This window comes from Eptatretus burgeri, chromosome 2 (genome assembly GCF_056783735.1).
Source record: "Eptatretus burgeri isolate ZD-2024b chromosome 2, Ebu_testis_v1, whole genome shotgun sequence".
NCBI lineage: Eukaryota > Metazoa > Chordata > Myxini > Myxiniformes > Myxinidae > Eptatretus > Eptatretus burgeri.
In genome coordinates this window covers 4,789,138-4,807,607 of record NC_140962.1, presented here as the reverse complement: position 1 = coordinate 4,807,607, position 18,470 = coordinate 4,789,138, and the positions used below count along the sequence as shown (strand labels likewise).

The window sequence follows — 18,470 nt, the reverse complement described above, 5'->3', positions numbered from 1 at the left end:
CGGACATCAGGCTTGCACAGCAGCTCAGCATAGTTCAAATAACTTTACCGCAGCAAATAAATCCCATCCTCGTCGCCAGTTTATTACATATGCGATAGGATTAAGTGGAGCTCAAAGGAATCATGACAGGCACGGGAAGTAGCAGTGCTTACTGACCAACACAAAATGGAGCCCCTCCATATGATGACAACATACCTTGACTTCACATGCAGCTGACTTCACTTGAGAGCTCACTTTCAGAATACATACCCCCAAGGTAGAGCAATTTATTTCCCGTGATTGTGGAAAATGTACGGAATTAATGGAATCGATGACTTGAAATGAAAAACTGAATCTGACACAGAAATTAAATAAAAAAAATACACCCATGCGGGAGTGACGGTCATCTCTGCGAGAAAAAAAACGTCATTTTCGCATTTTTCGCCAACTTTGAAGTCACGTGACACAAAAACGAAAGCGAATATCGAAAATCCGGCCTGACCAAAATTTAGATATTGTCCCATAGATTCATATGCTACAATCAAATTCAAGATCGCTTGGGAAATGGCGGAGGAGATAGAATTTGAAAATCGTCATTTTCGCAACTTCAAAGGCCTCGTGACCTTGACCTTGACCTTCGGTGACCTTGAAAGTCATACCATCGTGTACGTCTCATCGACCTCTATCAGGATCACTAATGACCAGATCTCCCGCTTCAACTTCATTGTGAACGGACGGACGGATGGACGGACGGACGGATCGAAGGACATCGACACCCATATTATTAGGTCATGCTCGAAGAGTTGACCTAAAAACGGAATGCAGTAAATGAAAAATCCTCTGAATACAGAGAAGATTGCCAAAAATCATCAAAAACGTTTTTTTTTTAAACCCTGGTGTGTTTTTGCCATTGTACATACTGCCAGGTCTGCCTACTTCCTTTGTATGTAAGCATAGCAAGACATCATAATCAAGATTAATCTAGTTTAAAGTTCCACATCCCATGGATATGGTTTCTAGAATTTTCCCATCTGCCATTTATAATTCCCTCATTTTATTCTTGCCCTCATTTCTTTGTCACCCTGATGGCAAAATACATCGCCCAGGGATTACATGGAGGATTTTAAGTGTGGATACTTCAGAAAAATTGTATTTTATTCCAATGCAACTGTACAAATATTTTTTTTTCCAGTGATAACACAAAATGGAATTTATTTTCTTGAAACGGAATTTGATTTTTGGGAAACGGAAAAGGCTGTTTTTAAAAACAGAAATCACTGGTTTGACCAAGGCAACGAGCAGAAACTAGCAGTATTATGGTGAGAAGGATGTGAATCTGTCTAATAAAATTGGAGTGTTGGCACGAGACAATGCATGTGTCTGTGGTGTCTCGTGTACTCCCCGGTTTTGTGACGATTTTGGTAAGAGGCTCGTAAGGTAAAGAAGTTTGACCATCCATGTCATCGGAACAAAAGCTACTATTTCTGGTGTGAATTAGCATTTTAAATCGTACATCATGAAGTTTACATGGCACGGGCCTTAAATTGGGCAGACTTGTTGCTTCAAAGGAATCGATCTTACAAATATACTTGAGACAAGGACACTCAATTTAAAACTAATAAAACACCTACGTCACTAGGAAATGGAAATAGAAAAGTGAGTCGACTTTATGTAACAGTTAATTATCATATTCAAACAATGAAAAAGTAAAATGAACAATAAACATCCAACGTTTATGCAGTACTGTACTATATTTTCATTCTACTGTTTTGATTTGTAAGAAACGTTTTTTTTTACATTTACAATTGGGCAGGAATATGAATAATTTTCACATGCACTTTCTCATTTGACTATTAAACCTCACCACTGTAATTCATTATACATGCTTGTGCAATGAGATTTTCCATCTTGCCAATACACACACAAAGCTACATTTTGAGCTCGCAAACACGCATCGCCACATCAACGGCCAGCATGTTTCTTATTGCTGCACTTTAAACAACGAGATTGTGAATTTAAGTCTTGCAGAAAAGTTTATTTAAGTCTGTTAATGTCAACAAAAAGGTGCCATGGCAATGAAGAATAAACTTGCCTCGACTACCTTTGTTCTTCTTGAACCAGATATTTTGAATTAAAATTTTCAAAACACCACCAAATCTCTTACATTTATCGAATTTAAACTGCAAACATATCCACTTGAAGCACAAAGCCCTGCACTTCATATTTTGATTTGTTCGTTTCTGAAATATACGACAATATCCAGAGTGCAATGAGAAAGAGTCCAAGTAGAACCGATTGTGCTGTTTGTGGATCAATTATTCAGGTGTGCCCACCTCCAAAGCTTCACACACTTCAATCAAACTTGATAGGCATAAAAAGTACAATAAAATGGTTCATAAAACAAATAATCTAGCTTTTATCCAAACAGTTTCATTCTATTTTCGTGTACATTTATTTTGAAATCAGTACGGTTTCTCCAATTAGGAATCAATACCATGTCCAACAGGTCATGTGATTGCCTTTGGACCTGCTGAATAGATGTAAGCCGATTCCAAAAATGCTTCAACAAGTTGAGACCAAGAGGTTACCAAAGTCTGAGAACAGTGAAGTGGTTGAGACATTGTGCATGTATTTTTTTTTCCAATAAGTGGTGCTTATATGTTCACCAGAACTGAACAACAGCATGAAACAAGCACTTTAGAGTTGCTTTGGATGCATGAAAGAAGATATGCGCTCATTAAGGTCATACTTTCGAGCTTCAGTTCAACGTGACAAATGGCTGTTAGATTATTTCAATGAATAGCTATGAATATGTGGGTGATGTCACCATTACAATTAAAACGGACATTACAACTGTGAAGTGCATCACCAAGAAGAAGTATTTGAATTGAGAAAAAGTTGACTCAGTAATAAGGGTTGAGGGACACTAACCGATATGGGGATGGGTTTGGAGTTAAGATCAGTGGTGGAAGTTGTTTGTGTACAAGCACTTAAATAATATCTGAGCCATGCTGGAACTGATCCAGAGATACCAAGGGAAGATGAAAGTCTCATGAAGAATCTTATGCTCAACTTTCATCAAAAGGAACAGACAAATCCAAAATAAAATTTTAAGCAGATCATAATTTAGAATAACAAAGAATGTTGGCGACTAAGAAAAGGTGACCAGGTTCATTTCCAAAAGCACTTTTGAAGCCAGACTAAGGTTTAGCTCAGAATAAATGCCAATCCATGCACTTGCTCAATAACAATCTTTTTGACAAATCATAGATCAGCCTTATAGCTCCTTGATCAGCCTGTAGAGATTGGAATGTGAGATTACGAAAGCATTCGAGAATTGTGTGGCAACCTACACATCATTATCCTGTCAACTCGGCATCAAAATGTCTAAAATCTTCCCACACTGGTTGACCCCATGCAAAAATCAAGGAACCTAGCAAGCTTCTTATCAATCACGAGCTTGTGTCGACCTGGCTTTCTCTCGCTTCCAAGGTGAAGCAACTTTACCCTAGAAAACACAATGAAGGACATTTACTTGTGTCTTCTCAAGAATATATGCAGTTTGTTTTTCTGCAGTTCTATTTTTGTTATATTAAATATGTCATTTGTCATGTATTCTTCACCTTCAATTTATAAAGGCTCACGTTTTGTTACCTATTTCCTGGTCACTACAATTCAACAGAGGTTGCTTGGATCACAATTAAACAAAGGTATCATAGATGCTATCAACTGCATACTGAAAGATTTTCCATTTCCTGCTTTATCATGTATTAATTTATCTTTTTCATGATACATATGATCATTTATCATTTTCATTTTCATGTATAAATGCAATTTGACCTCTATGTACATGAGTATTAATGCAATTCGAATATTAAACAAAATTGTCATGTCTCAACCCAAGCACCGTGCTGAGTGAAGTTGAAGAGTGGTGGAAGCTCTCTGCCGCTGGGCAGACGTGTTGCAGGATCCCGTAGCTCATTGAAGAATGGATGCGCACAAGCATCCAGAGGGGTAAGGCGTACAGATGGTGTATACTCGAGCAGACGGCTGCACAGCAGAATGGCATCCTGAGGTGTACGCGCTCGAAAAACCTGTACAACACAACATAGTGATGCGAACACTACAATTTTCACACAAAATAAAGCACAATATGAGACCAGAATTCTTAACTCTTGCAGCTCGACATCAAAAATCTTGACTGATTGTCATTAACATAGCCTAGTCTAAGGATGAAACCAAAGTATATGCAGTGTGTAGGGTTACAGAGATTTGGTAGACACCCATCAATATCATAACTGATGACAGGGTCATTGCTACCAAATCATCACTTCAATGTGAGATCTTGCATCAAAATCTCTAATTTTAATGAAACCAGTCAATTTTGTTCTCTTCCATGATAAAGTGCTACAAACCAAATTGTAAATTCCAAGATGAAGTGGTTCCTGAGCAATGGAGGTCAATTAACTTTTAAGTGACCTTGGCAACTTCAGAGGGGCCAGATCTTGTGGCACAGTATAAGTTTAAACCAAGAAACAAAATGTTGAAAGCTGATTTTTTTTTCCCAGGAAAGTTGTATTGATGTCTATCTAACACCATGGAGAAAAGTCCCCCCCCCCCAAAAAAAAAATCACGCTTGAGGAAAACTTAGAATCCAGGATGGCCACCTTCACAATTCACAAATATCAGGAAAACACTAACACAGCAATAACTTTGTTATTACTTGTCAAAAGAAGATGATTTCCACAATAGCAAGGCTCATGGAAGAGTATGGGGTCTAGACGCAGGTTTGAGGGTGTGAGAAATTCAAAGGAACCCTCGGATTTTAATTTGAGGATGACATTTGCAGTATAATTTGGAAATTCAAACAAAATATCTTCATTTATGCCAGACTCAGAAAATGGAAGATGTGTAACACACCAATACCACTGGAAGTTGTAACACTCATACCATAAATCAGCAGAATCGTTTTCAGAATCATCAATGGGACAGGCATTGATGCATGTTTGCTTAATGCATGGAGAGCACGTGGTGGTGCAGAATAGGCCAACCTTTCAGAATCTACATTTCTTCCCACAGCCTCCCTTGCACCCACGTGATATCATACATAGTATGCTATCGGGTACCACTGTCGGTCAGTATGCACCAGAAATAGCATCCCATCTCTAAATTGCCATCCCCACTCAGTGGGCGACAACTCATTGCCCGGCCAATGTTGCGCTGTTAAGTATGTTCTGTTCGGAGTGGTACTTTGAAGCTGCTGAAGTTGTGGGCAAGCTTTCTAGGAAATCTTGGCTGAGGAAATCGAGGTTCTGCTGACTTTCCTCATGTACCATATGTAATGATGCTTGTCCATAGAGGTACATCAAACTGCCCCATACAACTTTAGGATAAATATCTCACCTATGCACACAACTTCATCGTGAGTTGAGCCCCACTGAGAAAATGAATTGAACACCCCCCACCCCCACCCTCCCCCCCTTCCCAGTCCTCCTCTCCACTATAAAAAAAATGGCTAATGCCTTCTTTTTCCCCATGTTGTATAGGGCTGAAACAGTGTCGCAACCAGTAATGGCATATATGAACACGAGATGGGCCTTGACTGTGGAACAGATGGATTGCTGGATTTCCTGAATGCTGCAGACAGATATTTGGTTAAGTCTGAAGAGCTTTTGCCAGTCCATACCAGCTGTGGCATGCACAGTAAGCATGACCAACAAATCAGTGTCAGTTGCTACGACCACAACAGGTCTGGTTTTATTATCTGCTGCAGTTGTCGGTGCAATTTGAGCACTAAGGTAATTAGCATTTGCAGTGCACCGCTTGCTCACCATATCAGTACCCTCAAACATGGTGATGAGTTCAGTGATGAGCTTTTCTTTGTTCTTGCCATTTGCCAAGAAAGCTTTTAGAGAGGTGGTCATCATCATACTAAGCTCAAAGATGATGTCTGTCGAGGCATTCTGGGTTGCTCGGTGGTGCTGCTGCTCTGCTGCTCTTCTGCTTTGGGAGACAATGTGCAACCACATCCATTGAAAATGATCATGGATTCAGGGCCATAATTGTTGAAGACATGTGCCACATGTGTTGCACACCTGGTCATATGTGGAGCCAATGAGCCAACGCAAGCTCTGCAAAAGATGACCTCCATCAAGGATGAATTGGGTGTTCTGATGAATTTCTGAATGAACATTCACCTTCGATTTTAAGATGTTTGTTAATTGACAACACCAAAAGTGTTCTCACACTTTCTCAAATTGGGATGGAGGCTGCCTCCCGAATTCAAAGTGCAGGTACTCTTGCATCTCGGTTTTGTGCTTGATTACATGTCACACGCATGAACAGAGAGGGTGGTGTTGACCTCCACTTCCTGTCCAGAGACCGATACTTGACTTTTTGTACCACAAATGGAGGTAAACTTTGTCTTTATGCTTCATCTTGATGTCAGCATAGTTGTGGCCCATCATCACTTCTGCTGCTGCTTTTCCGACTGCATGTATTTCATCCGCATTCACTGCCTTACCTATTGTCACCCCCATTGGAGATGGAGACTAGCCAGCATCATGCTCCTGGTATGAGAAGGGAGAATGGACATGAAGCCAATTAACAAAAGTTCTACAGTCTTTATCATCTCGTGCAGTGCTGCAGGCACACAATTCAACATGCTGGTCAGATGTGTGACTGAGCACCACAGAACTCCTCGAGCACGTCGCAAATAGCTGCACAACGAGATGTGACTCAAATGTTGAATTAATATCAGGTGGGGTTGACTCTGCCTGTCATCCTTCCGAGGCCGGCAAAATGAGTGCTTGCTTGCTGGTATCCTGTGTCAGAGTAGCAACCCCTCCAAGATTATGTCCAATAGCCAAGGAGACTGCTTTGGCAGCACCAACGTTCTGTGAAGAGTATGGTCCCAATGGATGGATGGATGGATGGAGGTGTGACACAGACCCATTTGATGTGATTGTTGAAGACATCCAGAGGTCTGGCTCATGATCGGGGAAGTTCTGATAGCACTCTGACCAGTTCTTTCTCAATGGTCTGGTCTGTAAAATTTCCACTCCAGAACGTTTCTGTTCTTCTGATAGTGAAGTAACCTAGCTCGGTTAATTTACGGAACTTGTCCTCACCCATGACCTTGGATAACTTTCTCAGATTGTCAAGGTAAAGATGGGCAGATTTTGCATAAGCGAGATGACATGCAGCATGGAAGATTGAGATTATTTCACTGATGGCATGAAGATACAAATCGCAATCTCCTGTGTGCACTGCTCAGATAAAGTGCAATAGCACTCACATGTTCTTTATATATTCAATCCACAATCTCCCAATGCAACGTTGCCCGGCTGCATCTGCCATTTGAGTTAGTTGTCCGACCACCTGACGATCTTCTACATCGTCAGGAGGGAACTGGGCAAGTTTCTTAAATCAGCACACAATAATTCAGCACAATATCGATTAAACACACACAGTTGAGAAGCATCTTGTGCACAACATGAAAGCAATTGATGATCACCCCACTCAAACAGGGTCCCTTCAAATTATTCATACCCCAAAACCTGAAATTCTGAGGATTCCTTTGAATTCCACATCCTGCGAAATCTGGGTCTAGACCCCAAAATCATCTTCCTATGACAAGTAACAGAAAGCAACTTTCCTGAAAATTTTTTTTAAAAATCAGCTTTCAACACTAATTTCTTGGTTTGAATTGATATCCAGCTAATGCTCTTGTGCTATTGGGTTATATTTGCCAGAGAGCCCATTTTGGTGTTCAATGGAAGCACTTTCAAAAAGTAATCTTTTGCATTATTCTGAGCAAACTTCAATGATAAAAGTGATAAATTCAAAAATAAAAGTTGCAGGTGAAAGTCAGCTTTGACCTTTGACCTCACATGGGCATAATTCAAGGCAATGAAATTTATCCCTTTGGATGTCTATCATTTTCCCAGTACACACACAAAATTTAATAACGGGATATCCAGTTTAGGAAGGTTACGTCTAAAAAGGTTAGTGCAGTTAGACATGTTTCATGTTTTTATATTTATTTCAAATTGATCCAAGGCTCATGGAGGAGCATCTTCTTAAATAACAAGACAGACATTCTACACATCAGTGTACCTAAGCGTGAATTACGACCACATTCGTTTCCAATCGACAAATAAATATAGCAGATGGGATTTGAACCTGAATCCTCAGCATCAGGGGCCAGTGGTTCAGACGAAAAAGCGAGAGTCCAAGGTTCCCCAATATAGATAGATTAAGATTCTAAACAAGCTAAGAGTACCCTAAACATATAGACCCTTTCTGTCAGTCAGAATTAAAGGATAAAGTCATCATCATTCCTTCTCAGGAGTTTCATTCCTTTTTTCACTCAAAGGAATATACAAGTTAGGCTGTGGCAGCCTCTTCTGGAATGGAAAAAAAAATTGCCAAATTTCAAGAAAATTGGAGATTTTGATGTCAGATCTCAAGCTGAAGTATGACGAGTTAGTGTGGAATGAAAAAAGACGCTTCAGCAAGGCAACATCAAAATAATTAAGTAGATATCTCCTTATGAAAGCTTCCTTTTTATCCCATAACTGTGTCTATTTCCCTTTTAATGACAATGAGTGAGCTCTCACCCATTTGTATGACAAGTTTGCCTTTGATTGTAGCTAATCAACACTGCTGAAAGTAGAATTCCATAAGAGGGGGGATATTGTTGTGGCCCCCTTAAGCAACATAAAACATTGAAAGGCCACAGAGATTTGAGGGTAGCAGCAGCTATTAAAATGTATCAAAGAATATAACCAAGATGGTGAAACAAGCCTCTGCATTGGCTGATTTAAGAAACTTGCCCAGTTCCCTCCTGACGATGGAGAAGAATCTGGTTCAAGCAATTCTTCCAATAAAACAGGAAGATATTTCAGCACCTGAGAGTTGACTCTGATAACGCCTTTGCTTCTGTGGAAGGGAAGATGGTGATGCTTAATCAATCAATAATGGCATTGTCTTGGATTCCATCCTGAGAAAAACTTGACACCTGCTTCTGCATTTTTCTCAGCAATGGTAGGAGGCTCCAAATCTCAAAGGTTAGGATTGTCCCCCTCAACATATCTCAAGCATTCAACAGTCTGGGATGCTGCCCTGCTTACCAAGCTTGCTGCCTATGGGAAACAAGCCGACAGTCTTGGCTCTCTATCTTCTTCAACTCGCAGTCAACGCGTTGCTATAAAGCAGCTGCATCACTCTCTGCTGAAAGAGAATGATGTGCTGGTAGGGCAAATGGAACATGTATGGCAAATCTCAATCTCACCTTGTCATTCCAGAATGGCTGTCAGACAAACCCACCAATCTATTTCCACGATCAATCACTGTTAGAGGTCCAGTCTTTAAAATTTCTTGAACTCGGTATCAGTCATGGTCTCTGATTGGATCATGACATAGAAAAGCTTGTCGACAAAAAACCAGCCACGGAATGAGGAACCTTAATTGTTCAAACCCATTCCTCGAAAAATCAAAACTACTCACCGCTTACAAGGTCCCCGTCCATAGCTCAATAGAGCATTACTCTCTCCAAAGGGGTTAGTGCCCCTGCAGCACATTTCGCTCATGGAATATGAAGGATCTAAAGCTAATCAATCGTGGCATCTCCCGTGATGAGGCTAAAGTAGAAGGCCTTTGACTCTCACATCGCAAACAAGTAGGTGTCCCCTATGTTTTTACCACCAAGAAGTATTTATTGTTTGCTTCCTCTGCTCTCTCAGATCTCTGAACCTTCCCAATTCCTTCAAGTGCAAGCATTCTTCCAGTAATGCCCTCCTGGAATAACTCACAAAATTTAGTCAAAGTCCAACTGCTCACCTCAACTCTTATTCCTTTTTTCTCCCATTTGGAGATCTGCCAATTTCCATGATTCCCTCCAGAGTTTCAAGCCAATGGTGCACCCTCCCCTGTCACCTCCTATCCTTATTAGCAATCTTTTCTAGTTATTAACCAGGCATGATCGAATCGTCAAATTCGCAGGTTTCTGCACGTGTTCTCGTTCTCTCTCTCGTTCTCTCACTCTCTCACACACACACACACACACACACACACACACACACACACACACACACACACACACACACACACACACACACACACACACACACACACACACACACACACACACTGAAACGGAAGTCTAAGAAGGAACCCGAAGAAGTAAAGAGCAAAGATGGAGTCATCAGGAAGAATCTGGATAAGATTCGGGTTTCAGCCGGTACTCCCCGACCCTCAAACCTATCCAGGCGCAGCCAAGTGAACTTTGCCGAAAAGTTTCAGCAAGAATTCACTTCTCCTGAGAGACCGATAATGAAAGAGAGGAATATTGAGTAAAAGGAGATGAAAGAGAAGAAAAAGCAAGAAGTAAAATGCATAGAGAATTGTGAAAATAAATTCATAAACAACAAATTCAAAAAAAATGTGATAACAAAGAAGTCAGGAAGAATCCGGAGAGATAGATTTACCCAGTGTGCACTCCCTCCTCTCCCTCTTAACCCTAACTTAGCAGAAAGAAGAGGAAGCAGAGTTGGCAAGGTACGTCACACAGACGGATCATCTTGGATGAAGCTTTTTGTAACTTCGCCCAAAAGCAGGAAAAACTCTTCCTGACGTCATGGTGAGCAAAATCAGTGTTTTGTACATAGCGGTAAAATCAAATGTGTGATGTTGTGCAAAAAAGGCACATTCTGTTTTTAGTGAGGGTAAATGGCAGCACAAGCAAAAGCTCATCTTGTACAACATCAAAGAAGCGTACAAACAATTCATGCAATCACCTCGTCATAAATATGATTTTTTTTAAAAATACACAGCTCTGATCAAAATATTTTATCCTTGCTGGTGATGGTAGCAGGCATTCGATGAGTGCTTCCACAACACATCAGAAAACAAAGTTCATGTTTGTCATATCACAGTTTTTGGGTGGTGGGTTTGGGATCCTTGGATCCTGAGTTCAAATCCCCCTCGGCTGTTGAATTAATACCAGGTGGGGTTGACTCTGCCTGTCATCCTTCCGATGCTGGAAAAATGAGTGCCAGCTTGCTGGTATCCTGTGTCGGAGTTGTGACCCATCCAGGATTATACTCAATAACCAAGGAGATTTGCTTATGCAGCACCAATGCTCTGCAGAGTATGGTCCCAATGGATGGATGGATGGATGAATGGATGGATGGATATCACAGTTTGATGTGGTGACAGAGGCTCAGTTTTGAAGCTGTATGGCAACAAACCAATGCAATCCAAGTATTGATTATTGCGTATGGTGCTTTCCAGGAAACAATCCAATGCAAGAATGTAATGATGAACTAGTCTTGCTGCTGAAGGCAATGTCGATCTGCGTCGACAGATGAAGAATAATTTAATGGATGAAGTCAACAGGACTTTGATTGAGGTATGCTGACTGCCATGGGAAGCAAGGATAAGAAAACCGACTTGCTACCACTTACCACCAGAGTTGGTGACTCGGACTTGACAATATTGACATGAGATTCAGATTTGGGATTTGGTGTCTGGGGACTTGCGACTTGCTTGCAACTTATGACAATTTGAGTTTATCATGACTTGTTCACAATGTTCTGAAAATAATCGTTGAATAAACATAGCATTAAAAAGGGGTTTAAAATAAATGGTAAATGATTTTCAGTTGTGGGCGTGCAAGGTTCAGTCAATAACGACATATATATATATATATATATATATATATATATATATATATATATATATATATATATATATATATATATATATATATATATATATATATATATATATTGTTACGGTTGAGGAAATTTGTAAACCACCATTCAGGTCCCGTAGGTGAGATATCTCTGTAAGTACATGTGTAGTTAGCCCCAAACCCGTTGTTTAGAGGGAATAAATGTGATTCATTCGGGCTGCGACCCTTTAAGATAGCCGTTTTTCTGTTCTATCTTTATTTTGAACCAACCACGTCTCAACCGCCATCACACAACTACCACCAACCGCAACGCCGCTTCACAACAACGCCAACAGCCACGACCTTTACCTTCACAACTCGCTCCCGCAAACATCGCCATGGACTGCCACTTTAGACCCTCCACCACCTTCGCCTCTCCTTCTGCGGCCATTCCCGCACCGCTTGTGGGCACCGAGCGTCAGGCTGTCCTGGACTCGTACAGGGCGCGCGCCGAGCCGCGGGTACAAAGTGCGGCCTTTCCGAGGAGAAGTCGGATCAGGAATGATACACGTCCACTTCTGATCCGTCCAATCAGCAAGCGCGGGGCGGTTTGGCCCCGCCTCCAGGCGCGTCGGAGTAGAATCGATATATGCAAATTTGAGGATCAGGGGAGGCTCACGCCCCTTTTTCTCCGTTCAATGGGCGAGCGTGGCTCCACCCCCGAGCTCGTTCTGATCCAGAAATTTGCATATGGGATCTCCTACACCACTATAAAGCACCGAGCGCGGGGCGAATTCAGTCAGTTTTTTGGGCTCGGGCGAGTTGGAGAAGTGTGGCAGCGGGAGAGTGTGGCAGCAGCAGTCAAGTCGGGTCTGGAGGAGAGTCAGTCTGTCGGAGGTCGGAGTCTGTCGGGGAGCTGCAGAGAGGGGAAGCCGGGAGCGCAGTCGAGGTCGCAGCGGAGTCGCTCGTCGCGGGACCCAAGCAAGCCAGCTATCCTCTTTCCCCAGAGCATCAACAATTCCCCCCTTCCCCCCCCCCCCGCGCTGAGATAGTGCGAAAAGGGGGCCCCGGTCACACCCCACTCCAAGCAGTGCCAACGAAACCCGCGAAGGAGCGCGGAGTCGGGGCACCGCCGCCACATTTGCGGCTCATCACAAGACACGGGTAGGCTCCACCCGGTCTCGCGGCCCACAGGCCCCATCTGTCCCCTTGTCGTTGAGGGTGGCCCTTTTCTTTTGCTTTTGAGTATATGTGTTGGCGGCGCCGTCTGTAAAGTAAAACTGTGTAAGTGTTGCCGTGTGCTCACGTAGTCGGTAGTATCTCTGCATTGTTGTGTTTGTTTTGTTGCAATTGCTTTTGGTGCATAATTGTTGTAATTGTATATGTGTGCTTTCCGTGTGCCGCGGAATAAATGTGCCTCATGTTGAACTGTTTTTCCCATTTCGCTTCGTCTTTTCTTTAATTGAATCTCCATCTTGCTTCACGTAAAGGGTTGGTAAGTGGGCTTAATACGCCCGATAATTAATCGGAACCGTCGAGGCCGACGATAACACCGCTCGGTTATCCCGATAGTACGGAACGGGTCACTTAAGTGGCCCGTGTCTGGAGTCGACCTGCGGCGAGGTGCGATCGCCCGGTCTACCCTCCGTGTGGGTACTTAGGTAGGTCAAATTTGGCGAACAACCCTATCCCACGCGAGGGGCCGATTGGCACGATCGTGGTGAGGGCGAAAGGCCCACCCGTGACTAGTTCCCGGCGTTAGTCCGAGAGGGTCATGACAGAATTGTCCGTCCGGTGGGCGACGTTCCGCGATTCGAGTTACGTGGCCGCTCGCACGCCGGCGGGCGCGAATTCGCAACAATATATATTATATACACTGTACACGGACAGCACCCCAGCACTCTCGGCCGTCGGGTCGCATACCGTTCTCCACTAAGGTTAAAGGGAGTGTCCACTCTCCATGTCGAAGTGAGGGAATGCCGACTATCTATGTCCAAACGACAAGCACCATTTTTCTCAATATAGGACGCACAACTTTATTCAAACCATGTCATTGACATTACTGTAAAATCAGGGAAACTTGGCCCCATGCACGTCCCAATCCGATAAAATGATTTTGGGACGACTTGAAAGTCATTTTTCTAGGATTGTTTAAACTTTGTCAATAACTGCAAATTACATCACGTCTTATCTTTTGAAAAAGGAAAACAAAAAGTACAGTTTTTATTAAAAGACAACAATTGAAGTTCATAAGTTATATGTTTCATTGTCTCCTGTGTCCCATCCTCTTTCTGCTTCCACAACGTCCCGCCCCCTTCCAAATTACCTGGTGTCCCGCTCCCTTTCTGATTCCCCACCGTCCTTCCTGATTATATGTTTCATCTATGTGGACTAATAAATGTGTGTGTGTGTGAGTGTGAGTGTGAGTGTGAGTGTGAGTGTGAGTGTGAGTGTGAGTGTGAGTGTGAGTGTGAGTGTGAGTGTGAGTGTGAGTGTGAGTGTGTGAGTGTGAGTGTGTGTGTGTGTGTGTGTGTGTGTGTGTGTGTGTGTGTGTGTGTGAGTATGTGTGAGTGTGTGTTCCCCATAACTCCAAAACCATAACCCCCCACAGCCTGAAACTTTGCATGCATATTAAGAAAACTTCAAGGAAATGCAAGAGTGAAAATTGGACATTTTGGTAAATTTAAACACCCCTTTTGAACATAATTAACTGATCTCATCATGAAAAAATATTCAGGCTTATCCTTGTTCAGCCCATTCTCCCTCGCAGGGGTCTTAAGCCACCATTGGTTTTGGCCTGCTCAAAAATTCCTCGCCTTGGAACCACAATGTCCCCTCACAAACTACTAAAAGTATACAATGAAAAATTGTTTTCGGACTTGAAGATCGGAGCATGTAGACTCATTAAATGTTGAAATCTGGAGTAAAATCTTAAAATTTGATAAATGAACGATTCTTATAACACAGCGTATTTACGTATTTACTTCAAACAAGCAAGGCTGTGGTCCATTCTTCTCCAGAAAATGTGAAATTGCTAAAGCATTAAACTTCTTCTTTTTTCCCCCCTATTGTTCAGAGAATCATATAGAGTGAAGAAAATATTGTTACGGCTGTGGAAATTCGCAGAGCACCATATATAGGTCCTTAGATCAGTTATGCCGGAAAGTCTGTGTTCAGGTAGATTTCTCCACCGTTGTTTAACGGGAAATTATTTGTGTGCAGGGCTGTGAATCTTCAGTTAGCCGTTTTTCTTTTGCCTCCGTTATGTTGGATCAACCACTTCGCAACAACCACCTCCACCACCAACATCGCTCTCATCATCCGCTCCACAACAACCACAATCACCACAACCACCTTCTAGTCAACCGCCAACATCCCCACAGACAACGAACAGCCGCTTCAGAACAACCACTTTAACAACCACCGCCCAACCACACCACCCTCATGACCACCACAAAACACCAGCCACGCCACCATTACAACAACCACCGTAACCACCACCACGTTTCCACCTCAGCAATGGTTACCAGAAGCCTGGTATGTCGAGGGAAAGCAGGCAGACGACCCTTCCCCCCCCCCACTCCCTCGAACAAATGGCTTCTCCGCGGCCAACACGAGAGATTCCACTCTGCGAGTGGTAAAAGACAAATACAGCGGCGAGGGAGCGTCCCTGATTTGGCGGGAAAATGCTTCCTTCGAGAAGTTTCTCGCGCGTGCTGGAAGGAGGGCGGGAGGTGAAAAGGGGGGGGGGCGGGGCTTGGTGATAAAGAGGCGGAACGCGAGCGCGGGGGAGCTTGTGCTGAGGAGAGTCGCGGCAGTGGTCGCTCTTGGTGCCGTTGTAGGAGAGTCTCTGGAAGTGGTAGAAACGTGAGCGCTGAAGAGAAGGTCTGAGGAGTGTGTGTGTGCAGACGCCCAATGATGTTGCCCAATGACAGAGCCAGCCATGTCGATTCATCTACGCACATCAGGGCTGCAGTCACCAGATGAATGAATGTTGGAGCCCAGGTAGGTGAAATGGTCCACTGACTCCACAACTACATCAGAGATAGGTACTGGCAAGGGAGAAGGACCAATGGCAACATTCTGTCCTTTGTTTTTTTTGCCACGAGGGCTTAAGGCCTAGGCTTTGAGCAACCGATTCAAAGCGGACGAACACAGCCGACCAGTAAACATGGTTTATCACAAATCGGGCAGCATCATCTGCATGGAGTAGATCGGTGATGATTTCTCGACCGACATTGATTCTAAGCTGATCTGTACTCCTTGACATTATCCAATCAATGGCACAGCAGAAGAGTGAGGGAGCAAGGATGCAACCCTGATGAACTCCAGAAGATGTGGGGAACGATGATGATAAGTCGATGTCCACTCTAACGCAGGCTGTTGTATGTTCATGGAAGTTCGGGATCAGGTTTATGAGTGGTGATGGAACTCCATTGCTTCTCAGCACCTTCCATAGGGGTGTTCAGTCAACAGAGTCAAATGCAGCCTTGATGTCGATATACACCATATTTAATGGACGCTGAAATTCCCGATGAAGTTCTGCAAGAACGGATGTTAGTATGGCATCCGTTATAGACTTGTTTGGGGTGAAACCAGATTGCTGGGGACGTAAATGTTGTCGCAGGAGGGGGTGAATAAGGTTCAAGAGACCATGAGCAAAAACCTTCCCAGGGACTGATAGCAAGGTGATTGTATGATAGCGACTGCAATTGGAGCGGGAGCCTTTGTCTTTGTAGAGAGGGATTATTATGCCATTTTTCCACTCAGCTGGAACATGAACAGAATTCCTGACATTTATAAAAAGCCGGTGTAATACGTCATAAATTGGAGTCTCCGCACATTTCAGCAGTTCTGCGGTGAGGTTATCACCCAGCAGCTCGACCATTTTTGAGTTTCCTCACTACACGGCGGACCTCAGACAAGGATGGAGAATCCATGTGCACAGCAACATCATCGACAGCTATGGGTGCCTCTTCTCGAGGTCAGGGGAGTGTGTACCAGGGGGAAAGTTGAGCACCTGCTCAAAATGTTCTCTCCAGCAGTTGAGGGTTTCCTCATTGGTATGGCAGGGGGTGCCACTTGCCTTCATGATCAGAATGCTGCTTTTGTTTTTATTTGAATTTCAACCAATACACGTGTGCTGCATTGACAGGAAGGCAGGTCTAAGGTCGTTTGTGTAGTTTTCTGCAGTGTAATTTATCCCTCGATGACCTGCAAAAAATTCCATACTGATCGGATGTTGCGTTCTATATCTGCAATTATGACGTCACAATGAAGGCACCGATGACGGCATCAAAAAACAAAATCACACTTATTCCCCATGAGGAGTACTTGCCATGTGCCAAGTTTCAATTTTTTCCTTGGTGCAGTTTCAGAGATACAGAGGTTTGAAGTTTTTCCATTTTTCCAACATGGCCGCCACACCACGTCACATATGACATCATAATTATCATCAAAACATTCCACATGAGTAGTCACTCCGATGGTGAAAATTTCGTCTCAATCCGACAAGCGGGTGCGGAGAAAAACAGTAAAGTTCTGTGCAGACAAACAAAGACAGACAGACAGACAAACAAACGGATCCAAATGCAATAACCTCCCTTCCGGCAAGGGTAATGACAGGCAAAGAGTTTCTCCATCTGAAGCAGGTGAAAGTGGTGGAAGAGAAGGAAGCAGACACTCCCCCCCCACACACAAGAAAAGAGCCTCACAATCAAGAGTCTGAGGAAGACTCTCCCTGTTTGATGAGGCTCAGATACAGAGCAGTGGAGAGGTTGCCCATGCTGTTCAGAGTGCCGTCAACTGCTACCAAGTTCTGTATCAACAGAAGAAACAAAAAGCTGACCAGCCCACCCTTGATTGCTTTTTCAGAGCAAATAAATTTTCTACTTCCACTGCAATTTCAACCAGCCATGCCATCATCATAGCTAGTGACAGTGTCGAGGAGGGCAGTGACATTCGCAGAGAGGAAAGCGAGGGATTGGACAACCGCCCGTGTCGTGCCTCTGTCTCTCTCAACCCCTAAGCTATTTGCTATAACCATATACAATTATTTATTTGTGCAAGCTGAACTGCATGGTATTTGTGATTAAATCATTGTAAATATGAATACAAGCATGTTATTTTTATATTTTTCATTTACTTTGAGTGTTCTTTTTTTTTTTTACAATACATGTGTGAAAAAAAACATGTTGAGCGATAACCCCCTACCCCTCCCCCACCCCACCACTGGAACGCATCCCTTATTTTCCATAGCTGCAATTGTTCACTATGGAGCTAATCGCGATACAGCTTGGTTAACTGGAACATAACCCAAGCGTGCAATGAGGGATGCCTGCATGAGAAAATTGAAAAAATAAAAAATGAAAAATTAAATACAGTAATGGAAAAATTTTTCTTCAAAAAGCGGGACACAACGGACACCAAGACTAAACACAATGCCTCCCTCTGGGAACCAAAATAACATTTATATTTTGTTTTCTTTGCAGACACCTAGTTAATTTCTTGGGGCATTTACCCTCACAAATCCCATGTCACACATTCAAACCTCAGTCTTACCTTGGTCCAGGGGTGAGCCTTAATTTGAGGAAACTTGAACTCTGTATAGTTCGGGTTCATTTCTCTGATTTGCTCCCGTGTTGGTGTGCCCAAAACCTTGCGGAGAAAGCAATTCAAAACCAAGTCAGAAACATGAAAGAGTTAAATTGTTCACATATAAATTGACGATGTGTGGGTTTAATGTAAAACAAAACTGTCATGAGAGTGTAAAGTTGGTGACAGTAACAGTATTCACCTTGATTATCTCAACCAA

General features: G+C 43.0%; 1 protein-coding gene across 12 annotated transcripts in view; it reads right to left on the bottom strand.

Moving 5' to 3' along the window:
• GSK3B (glycogen synthase kinase 3 beta) overlaps positions 1–18,470 on the bottom strand; it is a 149,482-nt gene that overhangs the window by 34,130 nt on the left and 96,882 nt on the right. For 11 of the 12 annotated variants that reach the window (XR_015052737.1, XM_085861329.1, XM_085861336.1 and 8 more), the window contains 3 exons: positions 18,453–18,470; positions 18,218–18,313; positions 3,887–4,073 (listed from right to left, as the gene is read on the bottom strand). The exon at positions 18,453–18,470 is cut by the window's right edge and continues 80 nt beyond it. Coding sequence is in view for 11 of the 12 variants with exons in the window: in XM_085861329.1 (XP_085717455.1) it covers positions 3,887–4,073; positions 18,218–18,313; positions 18,453–18,470 (301 nt within the window). In the remaining variant the exon portion in view is untranslated. Of the gene's footprint in view, positions 1–1,628; positions 3,488–3,886; positions 4,074–18,217; positions 18,314–18,452 lie in introns of those variants that run through there. The other variant, XM_085861317.1, reaches the window with a different exon arrangement.